This window comes from Chiloscyllium plagiosum, unplaced genomic scaffold (genome assembly GCF_037043375.1).
Source record: "Chiloscyllium plagiosum isolate Xiang-an unplaced genomic scaffold, Cpla_swu_hap1 HiC_scaffold_39, whole genome shotgun sequence".
NCBI lineage: Eukaryota > Metazoa > Chordata > Chondrichthyes > Orectolobiformes > Hemiscylliidae > Chiloscyllium > Chiloscyllium plagiosum.
This window is the reverse complement of record NW_028270177.1, coordinates 9,131,164-9,148,391: the sequence shown is the minus strand read 5'-3', so window position 1 is coordinate 9,148,391 and position 17,228 is coordinate 9,131,164. Positions and strand designations below refer to the sequence as shown.

The 17,228-nt window shown below is 42.9% G+C and overlaps 1 protein-coding gene across 1 annotated transcript in view; it reads left to right on the top strand.

Annotated features, from left to right (window-relative positions):
- The first annotated feature begins 1,324 nt into the window (after positions 1–1,324).
- Positions 1,325–17,228, top strand: part of anp32a (acidic nuclear phosphoprotein 32 family member A) — a 35,572-nt gene continuing 19,668 nt past the window's right edge. Inside the window, exon 1 of the mRNA XM_087981346.1 lies at positions 1,325–1,480. Within this exon, the coding sequence (XP_087837472.1) occupies positions 1,427–1,480 (54 nt within the window). The 5' untranslated portion in view covers positions 1,325–1,426. The remainder of the gene's footprint in view (positions 1,481–17,228) is intronic.

Below are 17,228 nucleotides of genomic sequence, written 5' to 3'. Positions count from 1 at the left end.
TGATAATTTGCATCGAGAAGTGAAAGGTTTTGTGTTGTGGAGTTTGCAATTTTTAATGTTTTTTTTCTGAAAGAAATGTTGCGATTAAGATGGCGCCCGGGTGCTCACGTGACCCACTGTTTTTTTTGTTACATTTGTTGTCGGATTCGATGGCCGCTGCGTATGTCCCGCCCGCTGCCCCGCGATGCTGACTGGGCTCTGGCACCTGTCAATCAGTAGACAGACGGGCCCATTGGTTAGCCCAGCTGTCAATCAGATCTCAGCCCTTCTCATTGGTGTGTCGCTCTACTGAGTGTTTCCCGCCCATTAGGTTTTTTTTTGTTTAATTTTCTTTCCCTCTCTCTTTGGGCTTGTAGTTAAAAATTGAGCGTGACGCACATTAAAATTTATAGCATTTCATTTGCTCCTGTGCATATGTTCAAAAGTTGCAAAAATGTGCACACGTACCGTTTTCAATCATTTGAAATGTTCACTCTCTTTTTTAAAAAAAGTATTTTTCACAATGATTGGACAATAAGGTAATTAAATTTTGTGCATGCTAATGAAGAACCATGCGAGAAGGACGTTGACTCTTGTGTGCCTCATGACATGACAATGCCCTTCCATTTTGTTGTGTACAGTAAGCGACTGTTGCTTGGGTGCTATGCTGTGTTATTTAGATGACTTGCATTTAATGTGTAAAGATATATACTAAGCGACTTAATTTGCTCTTGATTTGAGGTTGGATTGATTTTTTTTTTATATTTATTAAACAACGCCACGTGTTGGGTGTTGTGTTTCGGTCCCTTCTACTTACTTTGAAAGAATCAGTGTTAATGATTTTACGAAGCTGTTAACAACGTCTGATTGCTGTCAAGTTTTTAAGAAATTATTTTCGATCCCGTATATTTCTCAATTCGATCAATGTACATTTGCAAAAAGCTGAACTTCTGACAGCGAGGAACTTAGTTGGCTTGACCAGAAGTTGTACTTCTGTACGTGTAAAGTGTTATTATAGAGGGAGAAAGAAACATTGCTTTTTAAATACTCCAGTTTTAACTGAGCTTTTGAGGGGGGATAAGATTTTTCTTCACCCATATTAAAAGACGCCATTTGCCACCATGCTTTTCCCTGTGAAGGGCTATTAAATGCATTGAAAAAGCCTAGCTGCAACCGAACTTAACAGCTTGGAGCTCCCGCCCCGGCCTCTGCTTCCGTCTTTTTATTGGGGGATGTCCTGAGCTGGAGGGATGCTACTCGCGGACCGGTACGTCCGTCAAGGCAGCCTTGTCCCCGCCCCTCTTTGGAGTTAGTTATCAAGTTGGGTTGGCTGGGCGGTGTAGTGGCGTTAGTCTGTATTACAAGTGGATCTTTCTCCCTGTGTGAAACAGCATTTTGGTGACCAGAGCGTTTGTCTTCATATTGTAAATCAGCCTTGGTGGCAAAGATGGATATGCCGAAAAGAATTAATTTAGAGCTACGGAATAGAACGCCTTCAGATGTAAGATTTGTCCAAAAGAAACTTGTAGACTTTTAAAAAATATGTTGTTTAGATTTTTTTTAAGAGGAGAAATAGTTGTTGTGGGGTCCTGTCTGTTTATACATGGAGCAGTTAGCATACCTGCTCTCCCAGGAATCTGGTTGCAAATGTATTAGAATATTCTATTTTTATGTTTGTATATTTATTTATTTGCTCTTTTTAACTGCTAAATTTTGTTAGTATCATCATGGACTGTAACCTCAGTTGGATTGGATGAAATGCACCAAGAGTTTTGCAAGTGTCTTTGAAACTGATTACTTAATATTGCTGGTGCTTGGCAAACTTTCATCTTTTTTTTTAGAAAAAGTGAAACGTTTGAAGTTTGCAAAACGCGTGAAAAGAACTTGAATAATAAAGATACATGGAGATATTCCAGTCGGTGATCAAGGGAGAATGGGGAGCCATATTTGCAACTTCATAGTCATGAACGCGCCCATTCTCGGATATTTTTCTAAATTACAAAGTACTCCAATGATAGACAACAGTCCGAGGTTAACAGGACTGTGCGGTTGAGGTTAATCCCATGCTTGATTTTTCTTGAGGTATTTACGCTTCCCGTTTATTTTAACTTTGGAAATAAAATCTTTAGAATGAGCGAAAGACCTTGTGGGACAAAAATAGTTGCTGTTTGACATGAATCTCTGCATTACGCGCGCATGAGATCTTGGTGTGGATCATTTTGGCTACTGTAAAATATGTTTAAAATGCACAAGAGACGCGGAATTTAAATTTTAAACCTGCAAATTTCGGCTTCCGAAAGATTTTAAACTCGAGTAATCCAGACTGGAACAAAAACTTGGTTTTCTCTCACTTGATCTGGTTATTGAACTCGTTTTTTTTCCCAAAAAAATATCTTAAAGGGGGAGGCTCGTCTATTTAAATTACCGATTGCATTGAAAATATTATCTTTTTCCTAGAATGTTTGCGGGGTAGAAATGATTGCATTTTTCTTAATAGCTTGATCTTTAAATTATCTGCCTGTGGCCGTGATATCCAAGCAGGTTTCCAATGGGAGGGAGGGGGGAGAGAATAGCTGCGCGTTACCTCGTTGATGTTTTTGTAACGTTGGTACACTATCGCCGAAAAAACAGGGCAGGCTGGGTGTAAGAGTTAAGCGGGCAGTTTAAGCGGTATGTATGTTTTTCTAAATTACGAGATTGTTCAACCTTTTTTTATTTGGAGGAGGGGGCAGAGAGGTGAGAGACGGAGCAAGGTAGGGAGAAGTGCTAACGATTTAGGGGGGGAAAAGCCACAATCCTCTTCGGTGTCAGCGACACAGCCTTCTGAGAAATCGGGGCCAACTTTGGAACTTTGTACCGCGTTGGCAGGACCCGAACCAGCATTAAGTAGGACGGCCGCCATTTTATTCAGGGCTTGGAAATAGAAATGAAGAACATAAATACCGCGCTCTTTTTATTTAGAGCTTTCTTTATAAATTTTAACCCGGAGGGTAGAAGCGGAGGGACGACTATAGGGACCGGTGTGTTCGGCTCTCTGTAGGGGCTACGGTGGAGCCCGGCGGAAAAGATAACGAGAGAAAAACGATAACGGCCCCCCCCCCCCAAAAAAAAATGCAAGGACGAAAATACAGTAAGCTTGCGTCATTGGGGAAATTGAGCCCATCATTTTTTTTTCTTTTTTATTAACCCGGCTTGAAGAAAATTAAGATATGGGGAGGGAAAGGGAGAAGATCAACTTTAACTGGGGGCGGGGGAGATAAACATGATCCGGGAGTTGCTGCTTTGTGACCAGAGGAAGAGAAGGCTGGAGGAGAGCTGAGGGTGGTGGCTGTTGTTTTTTTTTTAATTGTAAAAGTCAAAGCTGATGTTTAAAATCATGTGAAATCGCAGTCCCAGGTAAAGTTTGCCTCCTTGCTTTGGCCGGGGTTGCCATTTTGTAATGTAGCAATTGTGTGGAAGGCGATGTAACAATTTGCGGTGTCGAACGTTCCAATTTGGAACTCTGCAACTTCGCAACATTCGGCGTTCTATCAGGAGCAGCCAGCAAGCAAGGTCACCAAGGGTCCTCCCTCCCCTCTCGTCCCCATCCTGTTTTGGAGGAGGTGGGCTCGTTGTATAACCACCTTTTTTAAGTTGCTGTTATGGGGTGGTGCCTTTTCTATTCTAGGCATGTCTGTGTGGATTTTTTGCTCATGTTTAATAATTTGTTTTCTTACCCCCCCCCCCTCCCCAAAACAAAACATTGTGTTGTCAGTGAACGTATCTGCAGATCAGGCTGCTGGGTTGTGCTGTGTGTGTTGTTTTTTTTTTGGAGGCGGTGGTGATTGGTGGCCTGCGTGTTTGATTATAGTTTTTGAGAATTGTGAATCCTCATTCCCTCAGCCTTGGGAAAGGGATGAGACTCGGACACGTGAAGCATGAGCCACGCACGCCCCTGTGAGGTGTCTCCTTCCGAGTTTGTGGTGTTTCGTTTAGTTCCGAATTTTAATCCCACATTACAATAGGTCAATTATCCATATGTTCGGATGCTATAATGCATATTTTAAACCAAGAACAGGCCGTATTGCCTGCAATTTGGCACGCTGGTTACATAACTCAGCTCCTACATTCAGATTTTTCGCGTTTTGTGTTTTTTTTTAATTTGTATTCTGTTTAATTTTGTGGTCGCTAAATTGTTGGCAATTTGTCATGGGATGTTTAGTGTACCCACTCCAACGTCACCTAAGTGTGAATTACTGTTGCTGATGTAGACAGTATGAGGAGTCAACTTCGTACATTGGGTTTAGGATGCAAATATAAAACACAGGATGTACATAGCGCATCATTCTACATCTGGAGAGAAAAGACTAGTTTGAGATTTTGGCTAGTGTCCGTTTTATTCTGCAGTAACTTGCCACTAACTGGAATGGAGAAAGTAATTTCAGAACAGTTTGTGGTGATCAGATGTACTGCTCAAATTGTGATCTTACTGAGATTTTTTTTCTGCTGAGATTACCCCACCTTAATTTTTATTTAAAAGTAGTGTCAATGCTGGGAAAATGCTTTTATATATTTAAATACATTAGCATTCAGCACTCTATTATGGATCAAGGTTTATGTGCCTGTCATTACTTTCTGTCCAATAGAGTCCATCCTCAGATGGACTTTCATGGGAGTAGTGGTAAGTTTTTTTTTGAGTTGTTTCGGACAGTGCTGTTGATACCAGACACACTGTACTGGGGCCATTTCAAATAGGGTTGCCTTTAAAATGTTGGGGTTGTGATCTGAGACACTCATTTGGCCTCTGTAGAGCTCCAGCAGCAATTGTAACTTGGTTTTCTCCTCTTCTCCATGCTCTCTCTCCATCCCACTCCCCCATCCACATGAGTCTCACGGAGGTATCAACAAATTGGGATCTCTGTTACAATATTGGATTTCAGTGAACCCATGTGTTGCTATAATCAGTGCATTACAAACTGATGTCTTAAAAAAAATCAATGGGATAGAATTGTATACCATTAAATTCAGAAGTGTTGAAAGTTAGAATAGTTATGTTTTTGGAGGCAAGATCAAGCCTTTGTATATTATTGTTGCATCTTTTTATTACATGTTCTAGTAGATCTTTCACATGTAATGTTTTCTCTTTGGTATGATGTGTTACCTAGATCGAGTGTAGCTTGTGTATTGCATTGGCTTGATACTATCGCAGAGACTTGCACCTGGATGTTTAGACTATTATGAAACAGGATGTGGAAGTGTTGGGCCTTGAGTTAGGATATCGATGTACATATCTTGACTTGCCTCCTAATTAACGATTTGATTAGTTGGCCTGTGTGGAAACCATCCTAAAATGATTATATATTTTAAGTTTTTAAATCCCGTGGCCAGTTGGTGGATCTCTTTCCTGATGAGGTTACGATGTTGTGTGGCAGTCTATTCTGAAGCAGCAAACCTGACCTGACTGCAATACGTATACGTTAAAATGAAATGAGGTAATGTAACAGAATATTTGGATGGATTGGTAAAGGTATGTCCTCTGGGAGATGGAACACTTTCCATTTTGGGAACTTGGTGTCAACATTGAGCAGCAACTAACACTGTCTTTTTGCTGCTTAGCTTGGGGTAAAGCCACATTGTTTCAGAAGCACTGACTGTGCACCTGTATTGTGACATTGCCAGTTTCTGGTTCATCCACCACTGTGGTCTTGTTCTCCAAGAGGTCGCTGATTTTTGGTACAGAATTGCATGAAACTAAAGTCAGCCTTTCACCCCCCCCCCCCCCCCCCCCCCCCCCCCAGCTGATCTGTGCTGCAGACACTTGGCAGACTGGGCAGCATCTCTGGAGTGAGAAATGGGGGTCATGATTTCTGGTCAATGATCTTGCATCAGGGACGCTTTTTAAGTATTAGGATATAGCTCCAGAAAGATAGGGACTCATAGTGAAGGGGTGGATGGGGGTTTGCAGGAGGGAGTGTTGATGTCCATGAGTCTGAAGTTTGTGATCCTTCTCTTTTGAAAGGAAGATCAAGTTTGTATCTTAAAAACAAGGAAAAACAAAATGTAAACGTGCAACAGGGCAACTTTGAGGTTGGATCAGTTGGCATGCCTGAGGGAGATGAGATTGTTTAATCACATGCGTGCACAAAATGTTGGACTGCACCAGGAACAATAGACCTCTTTCTAGGAGAGAACCCTCTGACCATGCAAAGAAGTGGCAGAAGTCTAGGTTTGAATCCAATAGGAATTTGTTGAAGCCAGTGACAATTGCCTGTGAAAGAACTGTCGCTGTAAAAACAGCTGGTTTTTGGATTATCATGTCATCACATAAACCGGGAAATGGAACACAGTGAACAAGGTGGAAGAACCAAATGCAGTCCCATCAGAAAGAAAAGTGATGGTGAATTAAACCAAAAGCAAGATGCCATGGATGCTGGAAATTGGAAAGGAGACCAGAAACTGATATCCTTATGTGAGACGCCTCCCATTCTGCTTGACCTAACCCTATGGCCCAACCTTAAAGGTATTGCCTAATGGCTTGTTTCCATGCTGTAGGGAGTCTAATCTAACTCTTTTTGCCTAACTCCATTTGCCTATCTCATTTCCTTTTTAAATGTGAAAAGAATCTTCGAAATAACTTGAGTATATTTGTGATTGACTGACTCTGTCAAAGTATATTTTGATCACTCTGATGTGAAGTTCTTGTAGATGCTTCATTTTGTTTTAAAGATACCATACAAATACTGGTGTTGTTGTAATGTGAGCTTGTTGACCTTAACTTGAACCTATCCCAAGCAATGCATGTGGACTTGGTACTCAACAAGTTTTGAATTCACACACTGTCTGTGTGAGGTTTGTTTTTGATTTGAAGGGCGCTGGTAAAGGCTATTCAATATTAGAGTCTAATATTAGAGTCATTAACGTAGTTTTGATACAGCCATTTAGAATTGTGCAATCATTTTCCAACTTTCTTTAAAAATCTCTCAAATGCAGAGTTTAATGTCTGGAAAGCAATTTTTTTTGGTCTTGCATTCCAAAGGAGCTATGCTGTAACTGAGAGTGACGTGTTATCCGTTCCTTAGCTGTGTTGTCAGCTTTGAATGGTAGTTTGCATTTACATAGTGCCACCTAACAACATACAACTTAATTCAGAACAATGTTAAGCTGCAAAAGGTGGCAGTTGAAGAGCTGGGCTTTAAAGAGCCTCTTCAGGAAGTGTTCCTGAAGAAGGGCTTATGCCCGAAACGTCGATTCTCCTGTTCCCTGGATGCTGCCTGACCTGCTGCGCTTTTCCAGCAACACATTTCCAGCTCTTCAGGAAGCAAGTAAAGGGAGTGGCAGAGGGGTTAGGGAAAGAATTTCCGAGCTCCAGGCCTAAACAACATGGTCACAAGCAGTGAAGTAATGAAATTTGGAAAGTGTTCAAGACAGGATTTAGATCGGAATTGTGGTGGTGCCTTAGAGTTGGAGCAAAGCTATGGAGAAGGTGAGCGTTTTAAGATCAAGATGTTGTTTGACAGGAAGCCACTGTAGCAATCTGATCCCAGATGGGGATGACTAGGACCCCAGCACCCTCTTGGTGCCAGGCAAGTAGAATAGGTTTGTTTGAAATCTCAAGCTTTTGGAGCACTGCTCCTTCGTCAGAAGGTCCGGACTTCACCTGCCAAAGGAGCACCGCTCTGTAAGCTTGTGATTTCAAGTACACCTGTTGGGCTATCACCTGGTGTTGTGATGTCTGACCTTGTCTACTCCAGTCCAACACTGGCATCTCCACATCACCTGCTAATGCAAGAAGGGGCAAGGGTAATGTTTTATTTCACCCCCTCCCCCACTGAGGCTACTAATAATGAGCAAGTTCAGAAAATGTGCCCTGAGGGTCAACATTTGAGAGGGTTGGATGGGCTCCCCTCAAGATCTGCAAAAGGGAACACTTCAATCAAACCAGCAGATGTATTATGAGTTTGAGTGCAGACCTTGGGTGTCAAGAGTGAACTGTTCAAATGCCATTTTGCCTCTTTTTAAAACAAAAATTCTCATTTTATGTATGTTCTTTGTGCTGCTTGTTGACAGTTCACAGAAGTTATTTTTTAAGCTCCAATCTTGCTGAATTGCTTTTCAATTAATTAAACTATTTACCCTGAATGTATAGTTGTTTCGACCTCCACATAGCATCCACTTGATACTGCTAGCTTGAAGTTTTGTCTCTCCCACATGCTGGATATGATTGGTTGAAACTTTACACTGGGGTGGGGTAGGTGTTTTAGAACCTGATCAAAAATCCAGTGAAGGCAATGGTTGTATTGTGGAAAGGTTACTGAGCAAAAGGATTGCGGTGTAACTTTGGATATTGCAAGGTTTTGCTTTTAACATCTTTTAATTTAATCATCTTCATATCTATCCATGGTCTGGCTGCCACTCCCTATCTATAATTCTCTAAGCCCACAGCCCCTCAGAGATCTCTGCCTCTAATTATAGCCCCTTGTAATTTCCCAAACGTCATTGTTCCACCGTTTGGAGGCCGTGCCTTCAGGTTTAGTCTTACAGTCTCACTGTCCTTTTTTTTTCTTCTGATAAAGACTCTTCCTTTCTAATCTACCTATCCAAGCAAGCTTTTGGCTCTGATCTTTTTAATTTTTTTTATGTACCTCAGTTTCATGTTCTGTAATGCTCGGAGTGTCTTTTAGATTTTTTTCACATTAGTAACACTCGATTATTGGCAAGAAAAAAGATTGTGGAGTGTTACCTCATAGTTTAGAGCTGAGGCAGTAGATGGTGTTTGGAAGATGGGCCAAATGGCCTGATGAATTCTTCTTCTGGTCTGATCAGGAAGTTAATCTTGCAGGGTGGGTGGGGTGGTCATGTCGGCTCTCGATACTTGATTTTTAAAGTACAGAATTAATCCAGTGCCAAATCTTTTGAGCCCTGGGTTCATTTAGTATCTGGACATCCTGATAAAACCACTTCCTCAGGGGAGGTTTCCTTCAGAATAACTGTGTCTTTGCACACTGCTGTGGAAGAGGGTTTGTGTGAATTATACATTGTTTGAAATGAGTGAAATGGTGGATTTTACCCTGCAGCACTTACAAGTTGGAAATGATCTTAGAGAGGGGTTGGGTGATGGGGTTAAGGATCTGCCCATACAGTTGATTACAATCTTAGGGTTTATCAGTTTCCCCTGGCTACTTTTGAGGACTGAAACACTTTTTGGTCTACGTGGTGATTCTCCTAATTGGTCTTTGGAATTTTGCAACTTGATGTGGACTTGAGGATTTAGTATGTCCATTCACTCCGTGACTGCTATCTCAGGCTGTGTTTTAAATCCACTTTGCTGTTAAGGGCTCAGGGTTTTATCAACTTCTGCAGCAGTGCAAGGGCAGGCATGGGTGTATCACTGGGCTGCATTACCCTACAGTTGCTTGAACACACATGCCGACTAACGATCAAAACAGAATTCCTGATGAAGGGCTTTATGCTCCATGTTGATTCTCCTGCTCCTTGGATGCTGCCTGCCTCTTCCAGCACCCCACACTCCGCTCTGATCTCCAGCATCTGCAGTCCTCACTGTCTTAAACAGAGTTGCAGATGTAATCCCTGCGAGAAAATGTTCAAAGTCTTGGAAGATATCAACAAATGAACTAGACCGATCACGGATGTGACAAACTAACACCTAGTGTGGAAGATGATGGTTTGATTTTCAGAGCAAAGAGGGAAACCTTCTTTCTGACAGCTGTTTAATATTGAGTGTAGATTGGCCTGGTCTGTGATAGCAGTAGTGTGCACCATGTAACCAAGTCAAACATCCTGTCGCGATCCTTGAATGTCTTATTGAGCAAAATCTGACAATCTCTCAAAAGCAGGTTAGGAAGTGCTTAGTCAAACAGGTTTTGAGGAACTGGTTAAAAGGTGGGGGGGGGGGGGAGGGAATTATGTCTTTAGATGGTCAATAAGCGACAAAGATGATGTGGCGATTATACTTCAGACCTCTTGCCTTTTTTCCCCAAAGGGCTGAAGGGGCTTGTGCTGACTTTAGGGAGTGGAGGAGACTGGAGGTGATTTGAAAAGTTGTGATGTTTAAACTACCAGCGTAGTGCATTAGGGTTGGGTAGAATGTACAGTCTGGAGAGACTTCTGAGCCAGCTCTTCTGCTTGTTTTTTTTTAATGGCCAACCATTTCATTCAGTTTGTTGCGTGGCCATTTGCTGGGGCGCGTGTTTACCTAAAAAATGCTGTGTCTCTGCTGTTCAGATTATAAAACAAAATCTTGTAAACTCTGCCAAGTAAGTTTGACGGAGTGCTTTGTTTTGAATGTGCTGAGCCTGGGTATGAATCTGACCCAGACAGAGTCTCTTGCCCGTGCTGCTGTTGGGAGCAAGGGTCCTTTGAATCCAGACCGCCCAGAAATTCACCGTTCTTGGGCATGTGCCAGAGTTTAGGCATTTTAGGGGAAATTGTGGGAGAGGTGGAAAAACCATCTCCGGAATGTTGGTTCCAGCAAAGCCGGTGTTGTGGAAAATTATTTATCTCAAACTCTGCAAATGCAGCTGTCTCTCTCTGTTGCTGTAGTTGAAATGATCAGGTGGGAAGCTCCCTTCTTTACAAAAGGTTGTGATGTTCAGTTGCCAAATACCACACTTTTTTTTAAACTTTGCCCACAAACACACACTCCCAAATATTTTTAGTTTCCACTTGTTTGATTCTTTCCATATGTAATAGTCAGAACAAGGAGTTCTGGAGATGGGGTTTTGAAAAAAGTGCTGTAATGATCGGCTTCCTTTGTTACAAAAATGGGAGTAAAAACCTCGTGGGAGTCACTTCACCCATTGATGAAATTTTGAGAGAGTCAAATTATCTGTGGTTTGTAAATATGGCATAAAAGATTGTGTACCTGACAGCTTTTACAGGGATTTAAAAGCTGTTTTTCCAAACCCGTCTCTATCGTTTGGCCTGTACTGTCTTGGAGCCAGTGGGGTTGAGTCCCTAATTACTGTTAACAAGCTAGAATTCTGTGTATACAGTTTTAAATATGTCATTTTGGCAGATAAATTAATACAGGCCATTAGGTTTCAGTTTGAATGTTTATTGCTGTTCAGCCTTTTTGAAAGTTTAGTCTAGAAGTGTAGGTATTTGGCAATTGAAACATTGAGCTACTTGGTTGCCTGGATTGGTTTTGTGTAATATAACATCTCTGAGCAGGTTGATTTTAAGAAAATTTGTAATGGGGCTCTTGTGGCACAGTGGTAGTGCCTGTGCCTCTGGATTATGAGGACTGGGTTTAAATGCCCCCTCCAGAGGTGTGAGATAATACATCTCTGGGTTGATCTTCAGAAAATATCTTCAGGATCAGCTGCAGGATCAAGTCATGTGATCCAACTGGGCAGTAATGCTGTTCAAACCTCATTAAAGCCTCTCGTTCTCCTCTGTACCTTGTCTAACCCCAGTAGTATGCATTACTTAACATCAAAATACAGAAAACCGATAGTGATCCTTTATGAAAACAAAAATGGTTAGGCTCTCTACAAAGCTTCTGCATGGAGCTTTGTGATGTGGGTCTGCTTGGTGGTATCTCACGAGTAGTGATAAACGGCTCCCTTTCGGAATGGCAGGCAGTGACCAGTGGGTACTGCAGGGATCAGTGCTGGGACCACAGCTTTTTACAATATATATTAATGATATAGAAGATGGTATTAATAGTAACATCAGCAAATTTGCTGATGATACAAAGCTGGGTGGCAGGGTGAAATGTGAGGAGGATGTTAGGAGATTACAGGGTGACCTGGACTGGTTAGGTGAGTGGACAGATGCAGTTTAATGTGGATAAATGTATGGTTAGCCACTTTGGCAAGAACAGGAAGGCAGAGTATTACCTAAATGGAGTCAAGTCAGGGCAGTACAAAGAGATCTGGGTGTTCTTGTGCACCAGTCAATGAAGGCAAGCATGCAGGTACAGCAGGTAGTGAAGAAGGCTAATAGCATGCTGGCCTTCATAACAAGAGGGATTGAGTATAGAAGTGAAGAGGTTCTTCTGTACAGGGCCCTGGTGAGACCACACCTGGAGTACTGTGTGCAGTTCTGGTCTCCAAATTTGAGGAAAGACATTCTGGCTATTGAGGGAGTGCAGCGTAGGTTCACGAGGTCAATTCCTGGAATGGCAGGACTATCTTATGTTGAAAGATTGGAACTACTGGGCTTGTGTACCCTTGAATTTAGAAGACTGAGAGGGGATCTGATTGAGACGTATGAGATATTAAAGGATTGGACATTCTGGAGGCAGGAAACCTGTTTCTGCTGATGGGTGAGTCCTGAACCAGAGGACACAGCTTAAAATAAGGGGTAGGCCACTTAGGACAGAGATGAGGAGAAACTTCTTCACCCAGAGAGTGGTGGCTGTGTGGAATGCTCTGCCCCAGAGGGCAGTGGAAGCCCAGTCTCTGGATTCATTTAAGAAAGAGTTGGATAGAGCTCTCAAGGATAGTGGAATCAAGGGTTATGGAGATAAGGCAGGAACAGGATACTGATTAAGGATGACCAGCCATGATCATATTGAATGGTGGTGCAGGCTCGAGGGGCAGAATGGCCTACTCCTGCACCTATTGTGCTGGTTTACAGTCTCTGGGACAGGAGGCCACCTTGCTTGAGTTCAGAGATTTATGGGTTGAAGTTGTGATTTAACCCAGATTGATGCTCCTGGTGCTGTACAGAGGGAGTTGGGGAATATGATATTAAACTGAGGGTCTCCTTGAGTGAACGTAAATCATTCACGGTGCTATTTGCCTAAAATTAGGGACGTTCCCTGCCCCAGACAATACTCATCCGTTGACTGATGCCTGAAAGCAAAATGCCAAGCTCTGACCATGTTCAGAGAAGCCTTGCTGTGCTTGCATCACAATAATAACTGAGCTTCAGAAAGACTCTTTGGCCTTCTCTATCTCTGTCACTGACCGGTCTTCTCTCAAATCAGTAGGCAAAATGTATTTTTAAAGCACATTCTGAAGGAAGGTGCTGAGCTTTATCCTGCATCTGACCAAACATTTGAAGGTAATATGGAAGGGCTTATGAAAAGTTCTGGTAAAGGGGAGTGTTCCAAATTAAAAGTCTCCCTACTAAGTTGGGATGAGGGGACCAGAGTTGCATCCTGTAAACTCCCAGTTGCTGTAACCTGGTGCTAATTGTTGGCGACGTGGATCCCATCTACCTAACTGTTCATGGGTGACCTGTGAATTCTCCAATGCCTGCAGTCAGCTGCTCCAAAATTAGTGTTTGAGTTGACAGTCAAACTTCCGCAATCCGCATGGCGAGCAATTGGGAAGTGGGAAATGCTATTTTGTTTGGGATAGGAAGAGCTTGTTATTGCTCTGCCTGTTGTAGTATTACTGAGCCTCTGAAGCAGTTTCTGTTAAATCAATACATTCTGTTCTATGTCTTGATGCTCATGTAAACAGATCATAGGACTGAGCTGCCCCAATAACTCATCTGCATTTCCAAACCTGACTAAGGAAGTTTAAATGAGTAAATAATAGACCATGCAAATGACGACATCACCCCTACTTTTAATGTGACCACCTCCAACAGGTGCTCTACAGAACATTACCAAATATGATTTGGTAAATGAGCCACTTAGAGACAGGTTAGGGCCAAAATGGATGTATATGGTAGCCTTTTCAGAGACACAAAACGAATTTAAGCAACTAAGGGGTACACTGAGAAGCAGCAGAGTGGTTACAATCTACGATCTGTAAGAGGCCAGGTGTTGTTTGTTAGCATGCTCGGGTGAGGTGAGGTCATTCAGTGATCGGAGTCCCAGAATGGGAGGTTCCTGGCTGAGCACTGAAATAACATTAAAACTAATAAGATGTAGAAAATCTGGAGTAGGTCATTCAGCCCTTTTTTTTTCATATTGAAATGTGGAGCAGGCTCTATCGCACTCAGCTTGTTCCCCCTCCCCTCTGATCCCTTTTAACCTCTAGTGCTATATCCAACTCCTGGGTGAAACCCTACCATGTTTCTGATCCTGTTTTCTGTAGTAAGAAGTTCCACAGAGCTCTCTCTCTCTCTCTCTCTCTCTCTCTCTCTCTCTCTCTCTCTCTCTCTCTCTCTCTCTCTCTCTCTCTCTCTCTCTCTCTCTCTCTCTCTCTCTCTCTCTCTCTCTCTGGGTGATGAATTAATTTTGAGGGCAATCCCAGTGATGTAGTAACTTAGAAAAATAAACTAATCCACTCATTCAGAAATATTATTACACCACCTCCTGAAGTGGGTGGGACTTGAACCCAGACCACCTGGTCTATGGGTAGGGACACTACACGAGGGATGTAGTATGCATCATGAAGGTAGACCAGTCACTGGGATAGAAAACCAAGGCAGGATGATTTAAGGACTGTCACATCAGCCATGATCTCATTGAATGAAGCAGGTGGGCGGCACGGTGGCACAGTGGTTAGCACTGCTGCCTCACAGCGCTAGAGACCTGGGTTGAATTCCCGCCTCAGGCGACACGTGATGTGGAGTTTGCACATTTTCCCCGTGTCTGCGTGGGTTTCCTCCGGGAGCTCCGGTTTCCTCCCACAATCCAAAAATGTGCAGGTTAGGTGAATTGGCCATGCTAAATTGCCCGTAGTTTTAGATGTAGGGGAATGGGTCTGGGTGGGTTATGCTGCGGCGGGTCGGTGTGGACTTGTTGGGCCGAAGGGCCTGTTTCCATACTGTAATGTAATCTAGGTTTGATGGGCTGAATGGCCTACTGCTATGTCTTATGGTAGGTGGAGGAGTGAGGATGAACTGCCAGCTTTCACCCCCATTGGGGGGTGGGTGTGTGTGTGTACACAATGGGTATCAAATGAGGCTGGGGAGCCATGCCTGTAGTGTGTGGGTCCATCCTCCCCTCCCTGGGTCACAGAAGCATGCCTCTGAATATGAAGGTGAATTTTTGAGTACTGCAGTGTCTTTTGTGTGAACTTGTTCCTGGCTGCTGCCTCTGAAAGGTGATGGTGACTCTTACTGAAGTGTGACTTTGTGAACATGGACTTTTAAAGCTTGGGAGGGCAAGGTAATTTTTTATTTGTGTAAAAGCTCTTTTGTGGTTAATACTACTTATTGCAGCCTCTTTTGGTTGGATTTTCTGTTTTAAAGGGAGGCTGGAGATTTTTTGCAAGACTGGCTGTACGGGGAGAAGCCACAGTTTAGAGTGTGGTTGTGTACTGTGCTATCAGGATGTCCATTTCATAATACGTTGGGACATGAAATGTTTCTACATAATCTTGCAAATCGGATTGTTGCAACCTTACACTATTTGACTTTAGTTCCATTTTCTCTATGGCCTTTGCATAACATTCATAACCCACCAGATGCACATCATGCTTGATTGATATATTTTTGTTGTTTTGCAATGCTGAGAGCTAACTGGTTCTATCTCGCCTTCAAGCCTTTAGTCATTTATACTCATGGTTACTCCTCCACAAATAAACCACCTCCATTCCAGAATCTTTGGAATTCTTTTATCCTGTGGATACTCCATTTTGAACAGAGAATCCCTACAGCGTGGAAGTAGGCTCTTTGGCCCATCAAGTCCACACTGATCCTCTGAAGAGCATCCCACCCAGACCTACCCTATCCCTGTAATCCTGCATTTCGCATAGCTAATCCACTCAGCCTGCGTGTCCCTGGATACAATGGCCAATTTTAGCATGGCCAGCCCACCTAACCTGTACATCTTTGAACTATGGGAGGGAACTGGAGCACCCGGAGAACATGTAAACTCCACAGAGTCACCGGATGCTGGTATCGAACCAGAGACCCTGGTGTTGAGAGGCAGCAGTGTTAACCACTGAATCGCTATGCTGGCCAAAGTATGCTTCAAATTGGTTAGTGAAGGGAATGCATGTGAGATCAAATAAGAAAGCCCTGTTTTATCTGGGGGATAAACCATAATCCTACTGGGTGATGGAGTAACCATGAGGGTCTTTTTATATTTGGCTTTTCCCCTCTAGGTGTTAGAGATCAAGAAAATGTTACTTTAGAACATGCTGATAAGAATTTGAGAAGGTATTTCTTGGTTACTCTGTACAGGGTTTCTACTGGGCTATGTTCATAGATTTCCATAAAGTTGATAGTCCTTCTAACACCACTGTTTTCCACCTCTCCCTCTTGATCATTGCTTCTCACATTAATATGGTTTTACCTGTTTATCCTTGAGAAATTTGTTGTTCTTCGTGAGCATCTCCCTGGGCTGTCAAGGTTTGAACAGAGTTCTTCATGGCTGACTTGTCCTTTACTGAAAGTTGGTTTGAACTAATGCATCTTTTAACTATCACTTGTTTGCCTCAGCCACTGCTACGCGCACCCAGTATTGCGTGACTTCTGGTATATTTATGAAAATGCATCCTCGATGTCAGCCGGACCTCCTGCTGGATCACATTCTCCCCTTCACAGTCGATGGGTTGTAGCTTTGAGTCCCGCTTCAACACTTTAGGACTGACACATGACTGCAGACATGAGGACTGCAGATGCTGACAATCAGAGTTTGTGTGTGTGTGTGTTACTGGAAAAGCACAGCAGGTCAGGCAGCATCCCACATTCCTGATGAAGGGCTCCGGGCCAAAACATATGTTTTCCTGCTCCTCTGATGCTGCCTGACCTGCTATGCTTTTCCAACATCTCATTTGCAACACGAGTGCAGTACCAAGTGAGTGCAGCACTGTTGCTAGCTGCATCATTTTTGGATGAGGTGTGAAACCAAGACACTGTTTTCTCCTCTGGGGGGCGTAAAAGATTGCACAGATTCCAGATGAGCAGGAGTTCTCCCTGGTGTACTGACCATGCTGCCATTGGCATCGCTAGATCAGATTATCTGGTCATTAATCGACATTGCAGCTTTTGTGAGCAAATGGACTCCTGTGCTTCCAGCACTAAATAATATTTCCCTGGCTGTAGAAGACTTTGTTTTTTCTTCTTTCCTTTTGATCATTCTATCTACTGAAAGTACCGATCCAGCTAAGTGAGATGATGCACTTGGACAGGACAAAAGGCAAGGGAGAGTATGATGAGCAGTAGGAAGTACTGAGGATCAGAGGGACCTTGGTGTGTATGTCCACTTGTCCCTTAAGGTAAAAGTCGTGGTGAATAAAGTGGTTAAGGCAGATTGGATGCTTACCTTTTATTCACCTAGTTTAAGAGTAGGGAGGTTTCAATCGTTCTGTATAAAAAGATGGCTAGGCCACAGCTAGTGTGATGTGTGTAGTGTTAGAATCCACGTTTGTAGAAGGAACAGGATAGCACTGGAG